Genomic DNA, 21,494 nt, shown 5'->3' with positions numbered 1-21,494 from the left:
CTATGCTTATTTTTCCATATGCTTATAAGTGTAAACTTTTACATTGCATCTTACATTTGGGAAGTTTTAGATTTCTGAACAAATTGATATTCTTGACTTGTTTGAACTTTACTTTTTTTGTGAATTCAATCATTTTCTACAGCTATTTTTACGGTTACTAAAATCAAGAATGCCATAAAAACCTGAACCTTTTTAGGAACTATCAAAAGAATGCATTTCCTTTGTTTGTTTGGTGTCTTGCTTTTAGTTACATATCAGGAACACTACCAACAGTAAATATAAAGCGGCTGTGTGTACCCATTCAGCTTCATTTTTTTGTATGTATGAAAACAGCTATCCCAGCTCTCACAAAAGATGACTAAATCATCCTATCATAATGTCCGAAACTCATTCATCAAATTTTTATTCAATTTGTTGAATCAATACAAAAACTGAGGTATGGCAATGACAAAAAAGTAGTGTCACATATACAAAATAATTAACAGGTGCTGCTAGCCCCCTCCATAGAATTCTTTGCCATCTTTACGTGGTGGAGGGGTTTGAGTATCCCCAAGATCCTGAAAGCTGTGTTGTCGCAGGGGCATTAGCCCCTGGTAGGCAAATTGGTCTAAGGGGAGGGGTCAGACTAAGAGTGATTCAAAGGTCTTGATGGAGCGGCACCAGGGGAAAACAGCTACCTCGCCCAAAGAAGGGAAACCACACACAGTGTTGGCTTTGGAACCAAACTTCCGGAGAGGGGCTGGACTCTCTCATTCTCTGGAGTTGCCCATGAATAGATGCATAAATGGTGGGTGTGGTGACATTCACAAGCCACGGGCTGAGCGCTTACGTGTTGTTTCTGCGTATGCACCAGAAACAGGAGTTCAGATTGGTTGGCCTTCCCGGAGTCTCTGGGTGGCATCCTGCAGGAGGGGAAATCTGAATGGACCATGTTCAGGATATCCATTGCGGATGCTGTCTCCAAGAGTTGTGGCCTGAAGGTTGTTGGTGCCTGTTGTGGCGGTAACCGGAGGACCCAATGGTGGACGGCAACGGTGAGGGAAGCCGTCAAGCTGAAGAAGGAGGCCTTTCGAGCTTAGTTGTTCCAGGGGTCAACTGAAGCTGCTGACAGGTAACAAGCAGTTAAAATGGCTGCAGCACTGGTGTGTCGCTGAAGCTAAAACTCGGGTGTGAGAGGAATAAGGGAGAGAATAGAGAAGGACTTTCGGTTGGCCTCAAGGGTGTTCTGGCAAACAATTCGATGACACAGAAAGGGAAAACAGTGCATTTTGGACTCCGCCAGGACTACCCCTTGTCACAATCTCAAAGCGTAATCGTGAAGAGGAGGGCGTGTGGTTTAGGAATCTGGGAATTTTCGCGGATGATATTGTTCTGTTGGTCTTTTCAAGGCCGGACCTTCAGTGTGCTTTGGAGCGGTTCACATTTGAGTGTGAGGCGGCTGGGATTAGGTTCAACTCTTCCAAATCCGAGGCCTTGGTTCTCAACTGGAGAAAGGTGGAACGCTCTCTCCAGGTTGGGGATGAGTCCTTGCCTCAGGCAGAGGAGTTTAAGTATCTGGGCATCTTGTTCACGAGTGATGGCAGGTTGGAGCGAGAAATGTACAGACAGATTAGGGCTTCGTCAGTGTTAATGAGGGCGCTGCTCTGGTCCAGCGTGGTGAAGTGGGAGCTGAGCCAGAAGGCGAAGCTTTCAATTTACTGTTCCATCCTTGTTCCAAGCCTCACCTATGGTCATGTGATCTGGGTAGTGACCAAAAGAACAAGAGCCTGAATACAAGCAGCTGAAACAGGTTTCCTTCGGAGGGTGGCTGTGCTCAGCCTTAGATTTAGGGTGAGGAGCTCGGCCATCCAGAGGGAATTCGGAGTAGAGCCACTGCTCTTCTGCATAGAAAAGGAGTCAGCTGAGGTGGTTCGGGCATCTGGTTAGGATGCCTCCTGGTCACCTCCCTTTAGAGGTCCTACTGGGAGGAGCCAGGACTTGCTGGAGGAATTATATGTACCTTCTGGCCTGGGAATGCCTTGGGATTGCCCAGGAGGAGCTGGAGAGTGTCGCTGGGGAGAGAATTGATCGGGTTTCTCTCAGCTAAGCGGATGGAAAAGGATGGATGGATGGAGGTACTGGGAGAAAGACTTTTAAACAGAGTCAGCACAACTGTTTTACCTTGACCTCAGTTTTTACGCTAAGATGAACAGCTACTGGTAGTTACTTCATGCTTAGCATCAAAACATGGGTGAAAAAATAGTCAAGCTATAGCTGTAAGGCACAGCATGCTATTAACCAGTATGAGTCAGTAAACAAGTCCGCACAACAACATTTATGTTTTTACTTTAAAACAATACATTACGCCAAGAATCGACTTAGTGCAAGCATATTATAATGCTTCTTATTGATTTAAAAGATTTTCTGTCAGGAGGTATTACAGATATGTCTAGCCAGAAAAGAATGTTGTAAGAGGTAAAGACAAACAACCATGTTTATCTTTGACAACACAAGACTCAAAAGCAAGAGAAACACAGCCACCTGAACATGCGGATGAGAATCTTAATAAGCTAAAGGATGAATTTGCATATTAAGCAATGGTATAACAACCCACTGTGAATGTCTGTTAGTTATTTCTCATATTAACAACCATTATTCTTTCAGTTGTCTCTAAATTCACTGGCCTTTCATCATCCTTTCGATTGTCTTTTCTTATTCTTTCTTGTTAAGGAAAGTTCAATAAAAGAACGTCCCCACCATTAAGAGCAGGTAGCCAATAGTAACGGAGAGAGACTGACACATAAACTGGGGAAATCTTCTGCTCCTCGCGCTCAGCATGTTCAACACATCCCAAGGTCATTCCTGCTCCCCCTGCAGAGAGCCTCCGTCACTTTTAATAACTTTTAAAGGGAGCATATTTTTTTTCTCTTTTGACAGACTGCAGCGTAGAGGGACCAAACGCAGGCTGAGTCAATCATAAAGTGCCAACAGAGGGAGGAGGTGCAAAGTGAGGAGACGTGCCCGCAACAGTCTACTCTCTTACTTTATGAAGCTTATTGCTACATGAAACAGAGGTGTGAAGTTTGATGTCAGTCACATGCTGTATTTCAAGATGGGCAGTAATCACTATTCTGATATCTCTTACCCACGCACAAACCCACACACACACCTATATATATACTGTATATACAAATATAGACACACACACACACACTGTTTGCTTGCATGCTTAATTGTTTGTTTCTGTGTTAGCCCTGTGATGCACTTGTGATGCATCCAGCGTATGCTCGTGTGTGCCTGAACTTGAATAATGAATAATATGAGTAAATGGATGGATGGATGGATGGATGGATGGATGGATGGATGGATGGATGGATGGATGGATGGATGGATTTTAAGGGGACTCTGTAACACATATCTTGGGACTATAGATGAAAAATACCCTTCTGTCTAACATGCACAATTACAGTAATGTTCATTTATGTGTACTGACTCTGTCAAAAAAACTAAACATACAAACAAATAAATAAAAGGCAGCAGTCTGAACTCAAACTGCCTTGTATTGGCAGTACCAGACAAAGTACTTTCAAGGAAAACATTGGTCAAGGAGAATGTTTGAGTTTGATTAGCAGAGTGCAGCCCAAGAGGTAACTTTGTAAGCAAGCATTAGTGACTTGAATTTGATTTGGGCAGTCATGGGTAGACAGTAAATGTCAATCAGCTGATTCGGTTTAAAACATCAAGTGGTGGTCTTACTTCATCCACTACCCACCCTGAGTCTGGTTCAAAGGCAGTTTTTTTTTCCTCCCACCAGTGTTTTTTCAGAAGGTTAGAAAAAAAAAAAGTTAAAATGAAAACTGCTCCAGTATGACTTTTGCTGTATCAGGCACTGTACAAATAAACTGAATCAAAACTCAGTGTGTTGGCTTAGTGTAATGGTTGAAAATAATATGATGTTAGCTCTGCCCATTAATTAAACCAAACAAGAACAATGCGACCAGTTGTATTTAAGTCTGGTGTTATACCTGTTCTTGTCGGTCAAGCCATCGGTCCACCATTGGATGGTTGGCACTAAGGGAGGATCGAGTCATCTCTCTCTGAAACTGAGTGGTCCAGCCACTTGCATTACGAGGAAGACTCCGGTAGGCATGGGCTCCTCTACCCTGCAAAAAATAGGAAGGCGTAAAGAAATTGAAAATACCTATATTGCTGTGATGCATGAGATGCTATCAGCGGAAGAGGTCTCATTGCACTGATTTCAACATTGCTGCTAAAAATAAATTAATAGGCACATTCAAGTAATCAGTCATTTTTTTTTCAGGCTTAAACCAGATTATGTTGTAGTTTGGGGCTTTTTTTTATCAGTTGAAAAACAAACATTTTGTAGTAGAAGTTTTGTTCACTTTAGTTTAGGTATGTACTTTGTATTACACAGCCTTCAAGTTGTTCAATCAATTCCAACTTTATTCCTCCCTCACCTCCGACCTTCGCCTATAGCTAAAGCTGAGCCGATAATAAAAGGCTTTTTATAATAAGACAGCTAAGGCTGAGCTCATCCAAAATAGAAAAAACACCTTCCAAAATGCTCTTGCCAAGGTAATGTCAAACATTCACAGACATGAGCAAATTCATTACCAAAGAATTACATTCCTGACAGGCCAGTCTTGCAATTTTAGGTTGTAGGTGAAGCTACCTTAGCCAAAAAGAAGGCAAATCAATATTGAAAGTCAAAGTGGAGGGATTCCCAAAGAAAGACAGAAAAAACGGGGCCTGAGGCAGCACCACAAACTCAGCTGAATGTGGATACTCTGATACCAACACAATCCTGATAGTCACTGCAGTCTGAGACAAAGCTCAATAACACTACTCTCCACAACCTTTAATAGCATACCAGATCATAAAATGCAGGCAAAGCTAGATACCAGAGAGGTAGCAGTACATCAAACTCACTCGTGTAGACCACCTAATACTTGTAGTTGACCAGGAAATTGAACAGAATTTGATGTATTGAATTTACAGTGCCAGCTGACAGCCGAGGACTCACATTTGCTTATATTGGGGACATTTAACAGAGCTGAGGCTGACTCGGGTGGCTTTGGACTCACAGAGAAGTGCACTGAACATGGCAGGCTTGCATGTATGTTCTCTGTTTTTGGCAGCGCTTATCACAGATGTGTTGTTCTTTTAAGAACTTAGACAAAACATTAAGAAATACACTATGTTATTAGTTGCATAACATTTATTTTAATATTTGTGTGAATACATATTTCTTCTTTTTTTAATGCCATACTATTTTAAGAGCCAGGGAAAGAACATGTGAGCATTGCCAACAAAGTGCACAGTGTACCATTTAATGCCTAAAGCCGAGAGAATTTGGCATTTTTTTTACTCTTTGGCTTCCCCTACAGTTGTCAGGTATAACGCCATTTTTGTGAAAATAAACCTCTGTGTGAACCCTTTACATGCACATAGACTTGAATATGTCAACGTGCTTTAGAGGATGGTAAAAACTAGGGCCGACCGATATGTTTTTTTCAGGGCCGATACCGATACCGATAATTATGGAAATGGGAGGCCGATAACCGATATGTTCAACCGATAAATAGAAACATTCACAATAAATTAAAAATAGCACATACTGACACAAACTTTCATTTCCATTAAGTCTTTTTAATTGTAAAAATGAAAAGTGCAGGGAGCTGCCAGCAGCATTTGTAAAATAAAGTCAAACATAACTTAGAATAAAACGGGAAATAAAATAATATAAATACATAATTATCAATAAAAAAGATAAATCTCTCCCTGCTATGAGATACTTGAATTTAACTAAACTAAAAATCAAGTGTAGGGAGCTGCTTATAGTGTCACACAGCATTACAGCAAGGTGAAACAAAAGCATTTAGGTCTGAGTTTAATATAATGTTTTCACGTCACAAATAAAGGCGATTTACAAAGAAGTATTTGGATCATTGTACCTAGCGCACATCTAATGTCTGGACAAACTCCCTACAGATCGGCCAACTGCCAGCACTTTGATATCACACCGGGCGTGTTTAAATGGTCAAAGGGCTTACCACGCAATAAAGTAACTAATAGGCTAAACGTGCAATGTGCCTTTAGGGCCTGAGTCGCGTCGCGTACGGCTTCATGAAGTTGTTTACCTAACACCATGGTTGTTAGCGCAAGCCTGCTAGCTACTTGGTGGTGGTGTGACAGCCTGTCTGGCTACCCGTAACAAGATGTTACTCCAGATGTTTGAAACGCAGCGACTGGCCAAAACTTAATTCTATTAAAGTTAATTAAGAGGGACATTACGACCAATCACCGTTGGTTCTAACGTGCTGGGTAACCAGTTGTTACGGAACAAGATAGGCTCTCACACCGGCAGGCTACCAAGTAGCTAGCAGGCTTGCACTAACAAATGGTTAGTCTCAGGAACAAACACGTTTTATTTGGTCTTCATTGACCATGGCTTTCAGTCCACCTTTCGTGTAGAACTACAGACACGTTACCGTTTCCATGTGGGGGTTTAAAAATTACTGTACACTATGCTGAGACTGCTTTATGGACAACCATTTCAGTGAGGAGTATTCGCTGTCATTCTGGTTATCCTTACGTGAGCTAAAGGTTTGCGTCGTTACACAGATCAAATGGACCATTTTCACTAGTTGTATACACTAATAAAGACGTTGTGGTGCCGTGCTTTTGCAACGTCGGTGTGTTTGTGACTTATTGCAGGGGATAAGGCTTCGTATATGCTTACCTTGAAGAGAGTTTGTTCTCTCCCCCGCCCCCAACTTGCGCCACGGCCGCCTTGAAACCGTTCACAGACTTGCGTGTTGATTGGTTGTATTCCGTGTGTCAAACAAATCAGATGCTGTGACGGGCGGGGCAATGCTCATGAACTCAAAGTAGTGGGAGCGAGAGCAGAAGACGCATTCAGAACGAAACGGCTGCAAAATTGGTTGTGAAAATTATATAAACTTATCGGTGGAAATTTATGGAAAGTATGGCCGATGCCGATATCCCCAAAATGCTAAATATCGGCCTGATATATCGGTGGGGCCGATAATCGGTCGGGCCTTAGTAAAAACAATTCCAGAAAATACAAAAAAGCTCAAGAAAAGAGCACGGGTAATTTTATAGGACTGAGCAAGATTAAAAACTGCATATTTCTATATACTATGATATTACTGATGAACAAACATGCTCATAAAATGAAAAAATAAAAATTTGTACATTAGTCTGACTACAAGTCAATTTGGCTTGTGCATTACTTTCTATTAAGCTTGTATGTGTCCTGGAGAAAACCATATAAAATGGTCATTTTTTCTGCAAGTTTTTTTTGTTTTTATTTAGTTTTCACCGACTACTATTGCAAAACACAGAGTTGCATTTTACTCAGCAGATTGACCCAAAGGAAAGTATCACTGAACCCCAAGAAAACAATAAGTTGGGTATTAGGCAACAAGAAAATAAAATGGAATAATTCCAAAAGCATGCTGAGTAATCCAAAGTAAATCATCTCAATTTGCTTTGGATTGAAGGCGAAGCGTAGCCTGGCTGACGCGTCCACAATCTCGATGAGATTGTGGTCTGGGAACTAGGTGTGCATTTTCTCGTATTTGAGGCGTGGTTTACGAATGCCTAAAGCCGTTTATTGGGCGCTACAAATGTCTATCAAATGGCGCCTGGTTCTTCCCATGCTGCTTTGCGCGCGATTCATAGCCAATTGTATCACTTATACCAGATGACGACAGAAATTTGACAAGGAAGAAGAAGAAAAAAATGTAAAATAAAAGTAAACTTGCGTTCTAAGCTACTTAAAACACTTTCTAAGGCTGCATCGAACGGTAACGTTGTGTCCGCTGTCATCCAACATTAACACTCTACAAGCTTCGGTGTAGCGCATAGACGTCGTCATCGTCTTGCTGCCCCCCCCCCCCCCCGTTCTGTGATTGGTTCCCAAACTCCGGCAAAAATAAGGGCGGTGGTTTCCAGGCTGACTTTGCAGTGAGAATGAAATCGCACGCAAAGCAGCATGGGAATTCCCAGGCTAGGTGAAGCGTGCATTGTCCCCACTTATAGCGGCCCCCTCGGAGGATTTTCCCGACACATATGTTCCTTTTTAAAAAACTTAGACGTAATGTTGGTCAGTTCCGCATATTCCGCGTTTATAATGAATTCCGGTTTTAAAGTCAAATTCCGTGATTCCGTCCGCGATTCCGTGATGGTGGATTTAATAAGGCCCTAAAAAAGCAAAGAGAAATTCAAGCACAGCATCTATCGTGACTCCTGCTTTATTGATGCCATCTCTGGTTTGATTATTCTATAAACACACAAGCTCCTTATTTGAACAATCCCTCTTACCCATTTCTTCAGTTTGAATAATATCTCCGATAACATTTTATTTTCCACCTTCTTCCAGGGACTGTGCTGTTCCATTGTTTGAGCTTAGTCAATGAAAGTGTCTTTAAATAGGACCAGCCCACACTTCTAGATACACTTTTCATTTGTACAATTGCAATCTCACATTTAAAACTCTAAATCATTTGCCTTTTTTTATATCCTCCTTATTTTTTTTTTCTTTCTCACAAGCAAAGGTCTCTCACTACCTGGAGAGGCAGACATTTTGAGAAGTTCACTGGCTTCCTTCACTTTGTAAAGCTACAGTAAACTTTCTTTTTTTTTCCCTCCTCAGGTTTATAATTAGAGGCACAAAACATCTTAAAAAGGGTCAATTTGGAACAAATGAAAAGTGTTTAACAATTCATCCACTTTTCATTGATTTTCTTTTCAGGATAAAAAAGGGTGCTTTCAGAAGTAACTTCTCCAACTTGTTTAAAAAAAAAAACATCTATACAACAGCTGGGTATCTAACAGCAGAGTAGTAAAGGTTTAGTTTCTAATACTTATTCCTCTTATTTTGGGTGGCAGAAGAGGGGCAGAATAAAAAAGTTTAGATGATTTCTGAGCACATATCTCTCACATTATAAATGATGGAGCTCCAATACATCTGCAGCTCTCTTGTACTGAACTTATGAGCAAGATACTGTTTGAATCTTTGCAAAACAGCTTATAAGAGTGAATAAAGAACAGACAAGATGTCAAGCTCTTAATATTCAGTTCTATTTTGACACATTTGGGATTTACTTATGTCGTGATGACTTTGAAGACTTATGCTGTGTTCAAAGCCAACAGTTATATGCCATCCCAGTTTAACACATTTATTACTAACTCCAGGTACATTACCTGTTGTTCTAAGTTGCTTGTGCCGACACTTGTGTTTGGCTTATGGCTGTACTTCTGGTAACCAGCCGTCGTGGACCAGCAGGATGGGTTCTCTCTGGACGGTTCTGCTTGACCGACGACGATCCCACCTGATGGAAGGCCGGCCAAGGAGGGATCACTGCCGCGGCGGACATTGAGAGACATGCCTGTGGCGAGGAAAGCAGTGCACAGGAAGAGAGGACATTAAGGTGCTGTTTACACATACCCGGGTATTTTGATAAACGCATATTTTCTAACCTTCGTTTGCAAAAAAAACTAGGTGCACACAGCCCCGTTTTTAAAAAAAACCACGTCTACATTGATCCGCATAAATACGCTATCAAGAGCTGTTAAATTACGCCAAGCCTGACGGTGGCAGTGTTAGAACAATGAGAATTCCACACAAGCCAATCAGAAGCCTAATAGAGAACCGCTGACAGGAAGAACTTCCGGATCCTTTTCAAGAAGAAAATATGGCGCCAGGCTCATGTGTGTGGACTGATAGCGAGACTGAGCTACTTTTACACGTTGCGCTGGACTATAAAACCGCTAAAGCCGTGAAAAATGTCTTTGTTGTTCAATTCATTGTATGACTGTAATTTTCAAAATCACACAAGCGAGTATAGCTCTCAACAACAGAAATGCTGCTAGCACCTCCATGCTTGCCAGATAAACAATGGACGGAGAGAATGGCGTTTTCACACTAGCATCCTGCCAACATGGCGGATAGGGGCGGGGCTCTGTACTAAGACGACAACTCCTCATTCCATTCCCAAAACTTCGTTTTTGTCTCTTTCAACCAGTTTACACACAAACGCTAAACAGAGTTTTTAAAAAATCTCCACTTTTGCCGGAGTTTTTTTTAGCTTCGTTTTCGGAGGAAAAAACTCCGTCTTTTTTCTAAACGAAAGGCACAAACGAAGGGAAAGGTCTTCGTTTATCAAAATACCCGGGTATGTGTAAACAGCATCTAAAAGGGAAAATGGGTTTCTGAAAAATCCAACTCCTTGCTGCTTTACATATGTAATAAGCAGCTCCCTTCCCACTTAAGTGTTCAACAGCAGCCAATTTTGGAGACCTCTGACCCTACTGTAAACCGTCAATACAAAATTTCAGCATGTACATTGGAAAACCAATATACAACTTAACTATTGAAAGTTTGGCTTGGCTTAATACGTCCTAAGCAACCAGTAGCTGTACATCTTATCTAAAGATTTATTGCAGATTCAGTATATTGGATACCAGATTTTATGTAGGAAATCACTACAGAGAGCAACAAAAAATGGTAGGAAAAAGTATGAATGTGATTATCTAACCATGTGTTTAATCCAGCCAAACTAAAAATAACAATTGCCATAACTGCAGTAAAATTGCCTCTCAAAATAAGGATCGTTTTTACAATCTGCTATTAATTAAAGCTGATTCTATGAAGTTTTCCAGGACTGACACAATGTCTCACAGCCCAAACATTACCTCTGCCATCAAACATCTGTAAGAAAACTACACAGGAAACACCGACTCATGTCACAGCTGCTTCGGTGACCAATCTGAAACAAAAACTGGGGATAAAGTCTTGACATTTGATTAGACTAGCCAAAACAAGCAGAGGGAATAAAATCGCTCCACCTTTCACACTCCAGTCAGACATCGGTGAGAAATCCCACTGATGTCTTTAACAGAGGGAAAATGCTAAGTGTATCTAAGAGCTGTGGTGTAAATCATCTCAATTTTTCCTGGATTTGTTTAGGACGCTCTAGCAGCCTGAGTGTTACACACACAATTATGCAAATAGCCGGGTAACCACCTGTCATCCATCAGTGCATCATTGCAGTGAGCATATGCCAGTGCATAGCATCCATCTGATACACCAGAGACTTGGCTTAGTGTTGGAGGTGACACATTTTAACCACAGCTTACACTGTTCTGTGTTTCTTGTGATTGCCTGGGAGTAGCCAGAGGGGAAGTCAGTCAAACAAATTAAATTAAAAGGGGAGATGAACTTATGTGCTAACTTAATGTGCATTACAGTGTATTCAGTAGGCATCTATACTTTCAACCTCATTTACTTTCTCTCATGTTAATAACCTAAACCTGCTCTAACAGAATGCTCTAAAACATTCCTCATTTTCAAAAATATTTTGGGCTATCTGCCTGTATTTAATGGTGACTTGACAGGAAAGTGAGCAAAAATATATACAAGCGATCATCAGCGAAGGGCCCAAGTCTGGAACAGGAGCCGGGGCTGACTATATTGAGGGCCCTCAGCCTCTGAGTGTGTTGGTGTTTGCCTAAATGCAGATCATTTCCCAGAAATGTAACACTCCTCCATTTATATAACCTCTAATTAGAAAATCTCAGTTTGAGATGATGTTTATGAAAGAGGACATATGTAAAGAGGAACCCCTCAGTAGATGGCTTGGCAGTGTGTTCCAAATAATCTGGCACATGAATGGAATTTAATATGTGGTGGCCAATAAGATGAGACTAGGCCATTTCAAAGTGGAGTGTTTTCTTACTCCTCTGTAACCAATTTGTATTTTGTTAGCTAAAATGTGAGCCTGGAATTAATTCAAATGAGGTCTTTTCTTTTTTTGTTTTTCTTGGAAAAATGTAGTCAGAAAATGCAACATCAATCTAAGATGTTATCTGGTTTCTACCTATTCTTTCTAAAGAAAAAGATATGAATGACGATCAACAAAAGAGAAGCCTATGAAGCACAGCCTTGAAGCTGGCACCACAGAGGAGAGAATGCGATCCCAAAACGTCCACATTCACTTAAAATTGAACATTTACAACAACTTTTTACAGTAATTACATTCGTTATTATTCTTGGTGTGGCCTGCCTTTTATGCTAATTAATTAAGAATAAAGCTGTAGTCTGTGGCTACTGCAATTATGACTTTTTTTTTTTTTTCAAATTTAAACCTTAACTAAAGTTCTCATGTAGAAACCTTAAGCCATTTTTCTGACACAGAGTCACGGGGAGGCTAGAGCCTATCCCAGCTGCCATTGGGACCTGTACACCAAGGACAGGTTGCCAGTTCATAACAGGGCCAACACAGAGACAAACAATCATGCACACTCACTCCTACAGTACTCTTGTGTCTTTAAATCGGAAAATCTGGAATCACCAATTAGTCCAACATGCAGATTTTTGACTTGTGGAAGGAAGCCTGCATACAGAGAGAGAACAGGGAGAACATTCAAATTCCACACTGAAAAGCACCAGCAGAGATTCGAACAACAGACGCAACTATCCCACCACCATGCAGCCAACAACAAAACCCAGAAGCAGCTTTTAATATAGTATGTATTCCTTTGTTGCAAATCTGCTTTTTTTTTTATTGTGGATATTGCCCCTGGGCATCTTCAAAGGATGTTGGAAATCAAGAGAAGAAACTAGCCAGTCATTGTAAATTTACTTTAAGATTTGTTTGAAGTTCAATAACAGCATTCAATAAGCTTTTACCCCTTTCAGTAATGGCTGGTTCATGTCCAGTTCAGGACTCTAAGCAGGGGTAATTAATGTCAGCTATTTAGGGACAGAAAGAAATTCAGGAAGACAGCGAGTGAAAGTGACACAAGGAAACAAGGGAAATTAGAGAAGAAATACTACAAAACTTAAAACTTTGAGAGCCAGAATACCTCTAGGCACAGCTCTTACTGGAGGTTTCGAAATCTTTGGAATCTATGACAACATAAATCTTGATGTGATAGGTTCCAGATGCTTATAGGCAAAGATGACCATTATTGTGGAACAGCCATCATTTGTACTGTTGGAAAAAACAGCCTCAACATCTTTAACATCAAACTGATCTGAATTACAATATTTTACATAAAGAGAGTTGTGTTATGTCTACCAAATAATATTACAGTTTATGTCATAGATATGTGGATGCAATTTAGTTTTAATCTTACTAGACTATAAATTGACAATGAGAACATAAACACTCGCAAAAATCCCATTTAGGGGGGGGTGTCTTCTCTTTGATGAAATGCCACTATCTTAGGTACAATTCCATACAGATTTGCATGTGATAAATACAAGAGTGTATTCTCGTTTGTGGGTTCAATGTTAAGAAGGTCACAATTTGAAGATCCTCTCCCCTCCTCACTCTCCCCAACCAATTTTCTTCCACTTAATTTGTGATGGGATTATCCCAGCAGTCCGAAGGGTTTGGTCGGTCCCACGCTTAATAACCAGCATCACAACTTCAGAGCAAACCAGCAATCGATCTAGACTGATGAGGGAGTGAGACCATTTGGTGAAGGGGAGGAGGGGGTGGCTAATAAAAATAGGGCCTAATCCAGCCCCTGTAGTAAGGGATTATGGTCAGGGCATAGGGTCATAGACATGTACACACACCAAAATTCACCACACACAGGTCAGACTCCAGGGGTTATTACCTCATATTGCGTTGTCCTTTATTTATCTTTCACACTGACCTTGTGGGAAGGCTAAATAGATCAGCTTGTATAAATCACTATGGATAAAATTGCCATCATATATATATATATATATATACACACACATACAACAAAAGTCATTATTACAGCAATTTGGTATGGTATTAGATCGGAAAATCTTAAAATCTTACTTCTTGAACTTGAGCCAGCAAATATATTCTTTCTCCGTATAGCCAATGACTCAATGCTCAAACATTCATTTCAATTGCAGTAGGCAGGAAGAATTTAGCTTTGCTATGGCCTTAGTTGACCAGATACTTTTTCATACACTCATTTACAAGACAAGACCCTTTCCAATTTGAAAGGTTACAGCATTCCCTTATAACAACCCCAAAAATGGCTGAATAGGTGTGGTCAGGAGAACAAATAATTCAGAAACACCCTCATTTATGCCAGCAAAATGTTACTCTTCTAGTTACTCTTCTCTTCTACTCTCTATGAACGAAGACTTGCTTGAAGACACCCACACACTGTGCTGATAGGTTTGTGCTGTCAGTAATAAAAGAGGCCATGACTACCCAACTACCTAACTAAATCACGTAAGTTAGTCCAAAGGAATGTTTTCAAGCAGTTTAACCCCTTAAAATTTCAGCAATTTTTGCCTAAAACACCTGAAAAAGGCATACCCAAAGTACATTTAAAGCTCCATTTGGAATAGAAGCATGTTCTGAAGGAAATTTCGAAAGTTTGCAGCAACAGACTGTGGCCCTCATTTATCAAACTTGCGTAAGACGAAAAACGTGCGTAGGTCGTGTGTACGTTCTTTTCTGCGCAAAGGTTGGCATTTATCAAATCCATCGTGAGCGCAGGAAAGATGAAATCGCCACGACAGGTCTGAGGCCGTGTACGCACTTTTCCATTTTGACTTGCGGTGACTGCAACACAGCAACGTCACTAGTGCGTGCTCAGGAGTCGCAACAAATCCCTAGGTTAAAATTACAGACTTATCACTTTGAAGAAGGCCCATGTTTTATTTGACTTCAACATAAATATAACATAAACGCAAATTAAATAAATTAAACAAGTACAACTCCGTAATTGGAAGAGTGATGGCTCATTATTCAACCGTGCACCCTCACACCGAACAAGAGAGGCGCTTTAACACTGCGCATTCGCGCACGCGTGCCACTGTGGAGAGGTGTACAGGGCTCCTAAAGCTGGATCTGTCTCTCGGCTGCGGGGGGAACCCTATCCGCCCGAAAAGGTATGCAATATTATTATTGCATGCGGGGATCTCCATAACATTGCCCAAAAAAAGGGAGTGCCATTTCCACATGTACATCCAGAGGACCCCGCACCCAGAGATCCCTACCACCAGCCTGCACAGCCAAGAGCGCTCAGGAGGAGAGAGGAACTGATTCAGCGATTCTGACTTTCGGTAAGCATTCTGTTATTCAAGGAAAAAAGAAAGGAGAACAACGATTTCTTTCAGCATTTATTCTGTGACTTCAGTGTTTCATTTATGTCTTTCAATGTACTGTCGATAGATTGCATGGTGTGTGTTAAGCCATCATCCACTTCACGATCTCTGTCTTTCTAGGACCTCTGTGGTTACGGCTGGCCGGTGTGACGCTGCAGACCGGGGGCAGAGGCAGGCAGAGGCTTCGGATGTTGACGGGGCCGCGTATTCGTCGCGCGGGTCAGGTTGCCCAGATGCCACTTCGGATTCATCTGTGAATGAAAAATATTAGTTTGATTAGGAACCTCATTTGTGTTGAAAATTAAAGCAACTGTTTTATTTAAACGTCTTGGGTGTGCAGTCATTCTTACCATTCTCGAGCTCTAGCATGGGCGCATCAGTGTCAAGTTTCCCTGGCACGCCTGATGAGGACGTAGCTCTGATCACGCCAACCACCATCTCCTCCCAAGGCACTCAAATCCAAACCTGGACCCCCCCCCCCCCCCCTCCCGTTTGTGACATGCTGCGTCGGAGAGCTGCGACCTTCTTTTTTGGCCAATTTCATATCGGACCACTTCTTCCTAATCTTACTGGAGAAAAGGTAAAACATCGCTCAATTTTAGATTTTATTTAATCTGGAGTTTATCACATTTTATTGACCATCACAGTAGGGGAAAATACATAATTCGTCCAGTCTGCGATTTACATCGCTGTTGACAGCCGTCCCAGCTGTCAACGCTGTTGGCAGCGTTTCTTTGCCGCCTTTCGTCTATCCATGTCGCAAATTCTAGAGGTGCGGCCTCTCAGCCCCCTTTTGTAGAAGGCGTGGTTAGGATCATTACGATGGATTTCAGCCGCCGGATTTATCAACAGCCGCTCGGTCTTACGATGGGATTGGTGTGGTACGCATGTTCTGTAAATCTCACTTGAGCCTCTGCGTACGACGAGTTCTCCGCTCATATCTACGATGCTTTATACGACGGCTTGATAAATGAGGGCCTATGTGTCTTTATAGATGTAAGACTTGTTTTGGACTAACTAGTTCACAGGAGTACATTAACTGTACCTTTGCCAACGTAACAGGACCATTTTTGTTGGAGTTGCATCTGTTCTTGGAATACTATGAGGCTTCATAGCCGAGTTGTGCAACTTTTTGTATTTGCGGCTGGTTCAACATAAGTGTTTGCTGTGTCTACAGTTATGATTGTTTCCTGAAATGGCGAACATCATTCGAATCTCAAGAAAGGGGGATTGAGGAAAAGCCCAGATTTGGCGTGAAATATGCAACGTCCTGCCAGCTGGACATCGGAACATTAAGGGGTTAAGTCTTAATAGCTTTATCACCTTGATGAATCTGCACAGAGGACCACAGAATAATACTACAGAAAAATCTACTTTCAACTCTGTGGTGAAAGATTTGCAAGGGTCACCCTGGATGTATTAGCTCTAGAAGTTTCCAATCACTCGAATGGCATAAAGTAAAGAGTCCTTACTATTTGTGGAAAGCAGGGAGTGGCTCTTCCCTTTTGACTGGCTGCCAACTCAAGCTACTATTCCTTCAGCATGCTGATAAGGTTACAGATAAAATGCTCTAAGAATAGTGTTGTTTCAGCTTGTATTCTTGTGTTTCTACATCTATGAAGCCTGTATATTATGGCTGAAATACAAATTGAGTTACATATTTTAGGAGACATCCAGTGTGGAAGAGTAAGGTATACGTCCCCACTACGAATGTCAAAAACCATGCCGAGGACAGGATTTACTGTTGTCTTGACCCCTAAACTTAATGGTGCTCACTCTGCAACTTTGTGGATTGCAACTTTCAGGGTGAGACATTTGATACTGAAAAATGTTATCAAGTGAGGTGGGTTGAGTACATGAGTATGTGTAGTAGGTACGCTGTTAAATAATAGCATAAAATCCATAGTGCATCTATATTACAAATGATAACATGAGTCCAAGGATGGATTTTTCCTGTACAGTGAGATGTGGGTTCAAGGTTATGGAATAAATGTAGTCAGGTTCCTGCTGGTGGTATTTAAATACAAATGAGAGCTCACAGAAAGTCTATAGGCAACACTGACCTATGAGGGATGAAAAGTATTCAGTGAGTATTTTCTCTTGTGACCCTCAAGCCTTTGTGTACTCCGAGCCTATGCTTTCACATTAAACTGATTTAAATAAAAATGCCAAGCGACCATGGCCTTATGAAAAGGCTAAAAGCTTTTTTTTTTTTTTTCTCATGAGCTACTTTGAATACTTCAAGTGAGTTCAATGTCTGAATAAATCATGGCACTGAGCCATTTTAACTCTCTCTCCAACCACTGACTACATATTGATGTTCCTTGTGTGCAGGGGGATTTCCACTGAATACACACTGACCTGAATCATCCACAAGTTGAATATAAAATGTTTCATTTTGGGGGACAGCAATGTGGTCCTAGAGTGGAGAGAGCCAATGCTGTGGAGACGCGCATGAAATATGTTCGAGCTTTAAAAAGCACGCCGGTCAACTAAAAGGCCATAAAAGGGACGAGAATATCATTCCAAGGGCTCCTGTGAAATCTCTATCTCAGTGCAATCTCATGTGATATCAAATCGTGAGAAAAAAACAAAACTTCAATAAACATCAACGACTGACCTTTTCCAAAATGTAAGATGTAATTCATTACAGACGGGTGGAAAGCAACTTCAGAAACAGCTGTGAAAACAAACTACTTTACTTGGCTGTAAAGCTGAGTGCCCTGATATGTTTACGCTGTATTGTGTGTGCGCGCTTTAAGCTCATGCGCAATGTTGCTGCTTGTGACCAAACATGAACATACAGAATAACAGTCTTATAACACCGTCTCTCTAATCTATTATCATCCTGTTGAAAACTTAAATTCACCCCTTAAAAATCTCTAAAACCTTACTGTCGTTCAAAATTTTGGTTGGTAATAAAATTAAGCCTGGAGACTATGAAACTAAAAAGATTGGAAAATTGGATTTATGGAAAAGCTTTAAAACGGAGAATTTGTGATTCAAAGCAGAGAGATCTTTGTTGAATATAGTTTTATTTCTATTCTACCAAATAAAACATCCATTGCATACAAACTTATGTAATCGTATGTACATCAACCACTGGGTCTGTGAGTACGGGCTGGGTTTGGACGCTGGGTTGTAAAAATAACAAAAGTAATGTTTTTGTGTCTACTGCTCGCTTGGCTGCTGCTCATCCTTAACTTTGCTCATAACTCTTCAATCTCTAATGCCTTCTTCTACACAAGTTGACGTGAACTTGCCTTGTGGAATTGTTTTTTAAACTATCTCACTGGTACCTTCCAGTTCCACAGAGGAGATACTCAGCCACGATGTTGACTGCTGATTTTGCTCACGATTCGTCCTCTAGAATATTAGATACACAATAACAATGCAATTACCGAAAATAACTTTCAATGTGCCCTTGAAGGTCTATTCAACTGTTACATCTGTACAAGCAATATATACCCATATTAACTCTCATTTGTTCATTTGTGATTAGTTTGTCCTGAGAGTAGGTTGTGTCTTGAACAAACTGATTATCTAACTATTTCAAAAGTTGATCACTATGTACCGGAAAAAGTCACCCTTAATATGTCTGTCATATTAGTTTCGGAAACTCCTATCATGTTCCATCACAATGCCTGAGTTTGAAAGCACTGTGATGGCACTAAGGCAGAAGTAAAGCCGGAAGGGGGGCTGCATTCCCACAGGGTTTCTGAGTCAACCTTCCACTTTCTTTCTGAACAAGAAACAAAGACAAACACAGACTGAATCTTCTCTCTTGACAATGCAGACAACTTACTGGAGAGAAAAAGAAAGAGGACGTCAGCCTTTCTCAAGCCTGCAGTGACTAGGTCTCCAGCAGCAAACGCTGAGATACTTCAACAACAATAACACCAAAGTGTGTGTGTGCAAGAGAGAGTGTATTTCCCTGGACAATGAAGATCAAGAAGGGAGTGGAGATCACTTTCCCAAATCAAAAGAGACTCATCTAGGTCAGCAATCACATATGTGTCAATGTGTGTTGGTATGTGCAATAATTACAAATTAATTTACAAGTTCCTTTTCTGCTTTGACTGCTGAGCATTTAATAAGCATTAGTGGTTTGGTTTTGCTTTGCTGCAGGTTTGAAACTTAATATGGTTGGCCAACTATACTCCTACTTTGATTGCTGTGCATTTAATACTGAAAATTAATCAGAATAATTTCCTGTCACTTTATAACATCTTATACATTCAGAAAAAACATTTAAAAAAAAATGGGTTTCGGCAGACTTATTACAACATGCAATTTATATACCAAAATAGACCAGACCAACAGAGACTCCTCCACATCCAGGCCCTCAAGGGAGTTGCTAATCAACAACCCAAACAAGCCATACTCAGCCCAGAAACAGGACCACGGTTGCGCCTTCCGGGTAAACACCATTTTGTTTATTTCTCCATTACAGCTGGTCCAGAGGAACAGGCTCTTGTAGAAAATGGGCCATAAATCTCACTCAGCCATATATGTCCCCACGTCACTCCTGATTAAAAACACTATCGTGAAAATGTTGTAAGCCCAGAGAAACAGAAGATAACCCAGCTGCCTAAGCTACCAGCCCTGTTAGATTTGCAAAATTCTGTTGGCATTTCGAAATGTAAAAAGCTGCTACTGCTGAATAGACTATTAGCTTTTCCCAATTCAGACCCCTGTATATCAACCGTTCCTAATCAAGAAGAACATATTGAACTTCTGGAACAACATGCTCTCCATTGGTGGATACAAAACTACAAAGAAACAAACAAACAAGCATGTACAGCGGTGTGGTGGTTAGCACCAAGAGGGTTCCTGGTTGGAATCCTGACTGGAGGTGCCCTTCAGATTTCATGTTCTCCCCGTGGATGCGTGGGTTTTCTCCGGGAGCTCCGGCTCCCTCCCATCATCAACAAACATGCACACATGTTAGTTGGCCATTCTAAATTGAGCGTGCATGGTTGTTTGTCTTGTTTTGTCTCTGTGTGGCCCTGTGATGGACTGGCGACCTGTTCAGGGTCTATCCTGCCCAAAGGCAGCTGGGACAGGCTCCAGCCCTCCCCCCGCGAGCCTGAATTGAATTAAGTAGGTATAGAAAATGGAAAGGTTGAAACAAACTAACATACAAACAATAAGTAAATAAATAAACTTTCCTAAGCCTTGTGTTAAAGGTCATTTGCAACTTTAGAAATGTATTCCAGTCTCAAAAACATGCACTACAGGATGGTTTTGTTTAACTGCTCAAGCCAGAACTACTTATCACCAAGCTCTGCATCCATTATGAACCATCGTTGGTATCACAAAGTAAAGTTAACAGAAGACTGCATGGAATGTTGGAATGTTTTCTAAGAGCAGTAGATTTATTGTGGTGCTATTACTGGGATAAAATTCATTGCAGAACTAAATCTTCTTTCTGGGCAGCTCCCACTGCTTGCTACTCACGCTGACATTAACTATAAACTATGAGGCCTTCTTATCATAGTGCAGTTTACTCTAAAAATGCCCGGTGATTCTCATTAGACACAAACTGTCTGATGACGTTATGCAGGCATTTTTATGATGACTTACAGAGGTATGACACACCATACTAGAAATCATGTGTACATGATATGTGAAAGGGCCACAATATTTATTTAAATTGGATATGTCATTATTCTACAAAATAATTTCCAAACAAAACTTTTTGGGGGAAATTGTGTGTATGCTGATGAGAAAAATGACGACTTGAATCCCTTCATGAGTGTGAAATGTATCCACATGCACTGTACGGATAAGACCATTACCAACAAGACATTAAACTCTAATCTATATTTCCACAGTGGGCAACTCTGTCCACAGTCATTTTATGACACAAAGACTCCTTTTGCATCTCCTACAAAGGGGAAACTGTCACAAATTTAACTGTCACAGCCACCGTGTGAGCAGAAATTGGAGTCTGATGAGTGAGTGGATAAATTTCATTCCCTGCCAAGTCAGCCTCTAAAGCATAGAGCTTGTTCCACTGCTGTTTCTGGAGTACACATAAACAATATTGCAGCATATTCCAGCAGTAAAAAGCAACTTCAATGTACACATCACTCTGATCAGTCACACAGTTGTGTTGCACATGAGGTTTTCAGACTTTTGATTCAGGGGACTATGAGAGGGCAGCAGCAGTGTAGAAAAGTGAAGTTGTTCTACATGGTTCCTGTCACTGTTTAACCCTTAGTAGGACAAACCAATTTAATGTGGCAACTGAGGAGAGATACTTTTTTCAGTGAATTTAAAAATTGAAACGATAAGTTCATTGCCCAAAAAATATTTTGTTCCATTTTTGTGAGAGAGTTGCGGTCTTACAGAG

At 40.9% G+C, this 21,494-nt stretch overlaps 1 protein-coding gene across 7 annotated transcripts in view; it reads right to left on the bottom strand.

Moving 5' to 3' along the window:
* The window catches only part of LOC142370262 (partitioning defective 3 homolog), a 333,677-nt gene that overhangs the window by 200,668 nt on the left and 111,515 nt on the right, over positions 1 to 21,494 (bottom strand). For 6 of the 7 annotated variants that reach the window (XM_075452746.1, XM_075452747.1, XM_075452749.1 and 3 more), the window contains exons 4-5: positions 9,232 to 9,416; positions 4,005 to 4,142 (exon numbers count right to left, since the gene is read on the bottom strand). In XM_075452746.1, the coding sequence (XP_075308861.1) occupies positions 4,005 to 4,142; positions 9,232 to 9,416 (323 nt within the window). The remainder of the gene's footprint in view (positions 1 to 4,004; positions 4,143 to 9,231; positions 9,417 to 21,494) is intronic. The other variant, XM_075452752.1, reaches the window with a different exon arrangement.

Source organism: Odontesthes bonariensis, chromosome 20 (assembly GCF_027942865.1).
Source record: "Odontesthes bonariensis isolate fOdoBon6 chromosome 20, fOdoBon6.hap1, whole genome shotgun sequence".
Taxonomy (NCBI): Eukaryota; Metazoa; Chordata; class Actinopteri; order Atheriniformes; family Atherinopsidae; genus Odontesthes; species Odontesthes bonariensis.
Note: the sequence above shows the minus strand (reverse complement) of the source record. Positions and strands in the feature narration are given on the sequence as shown.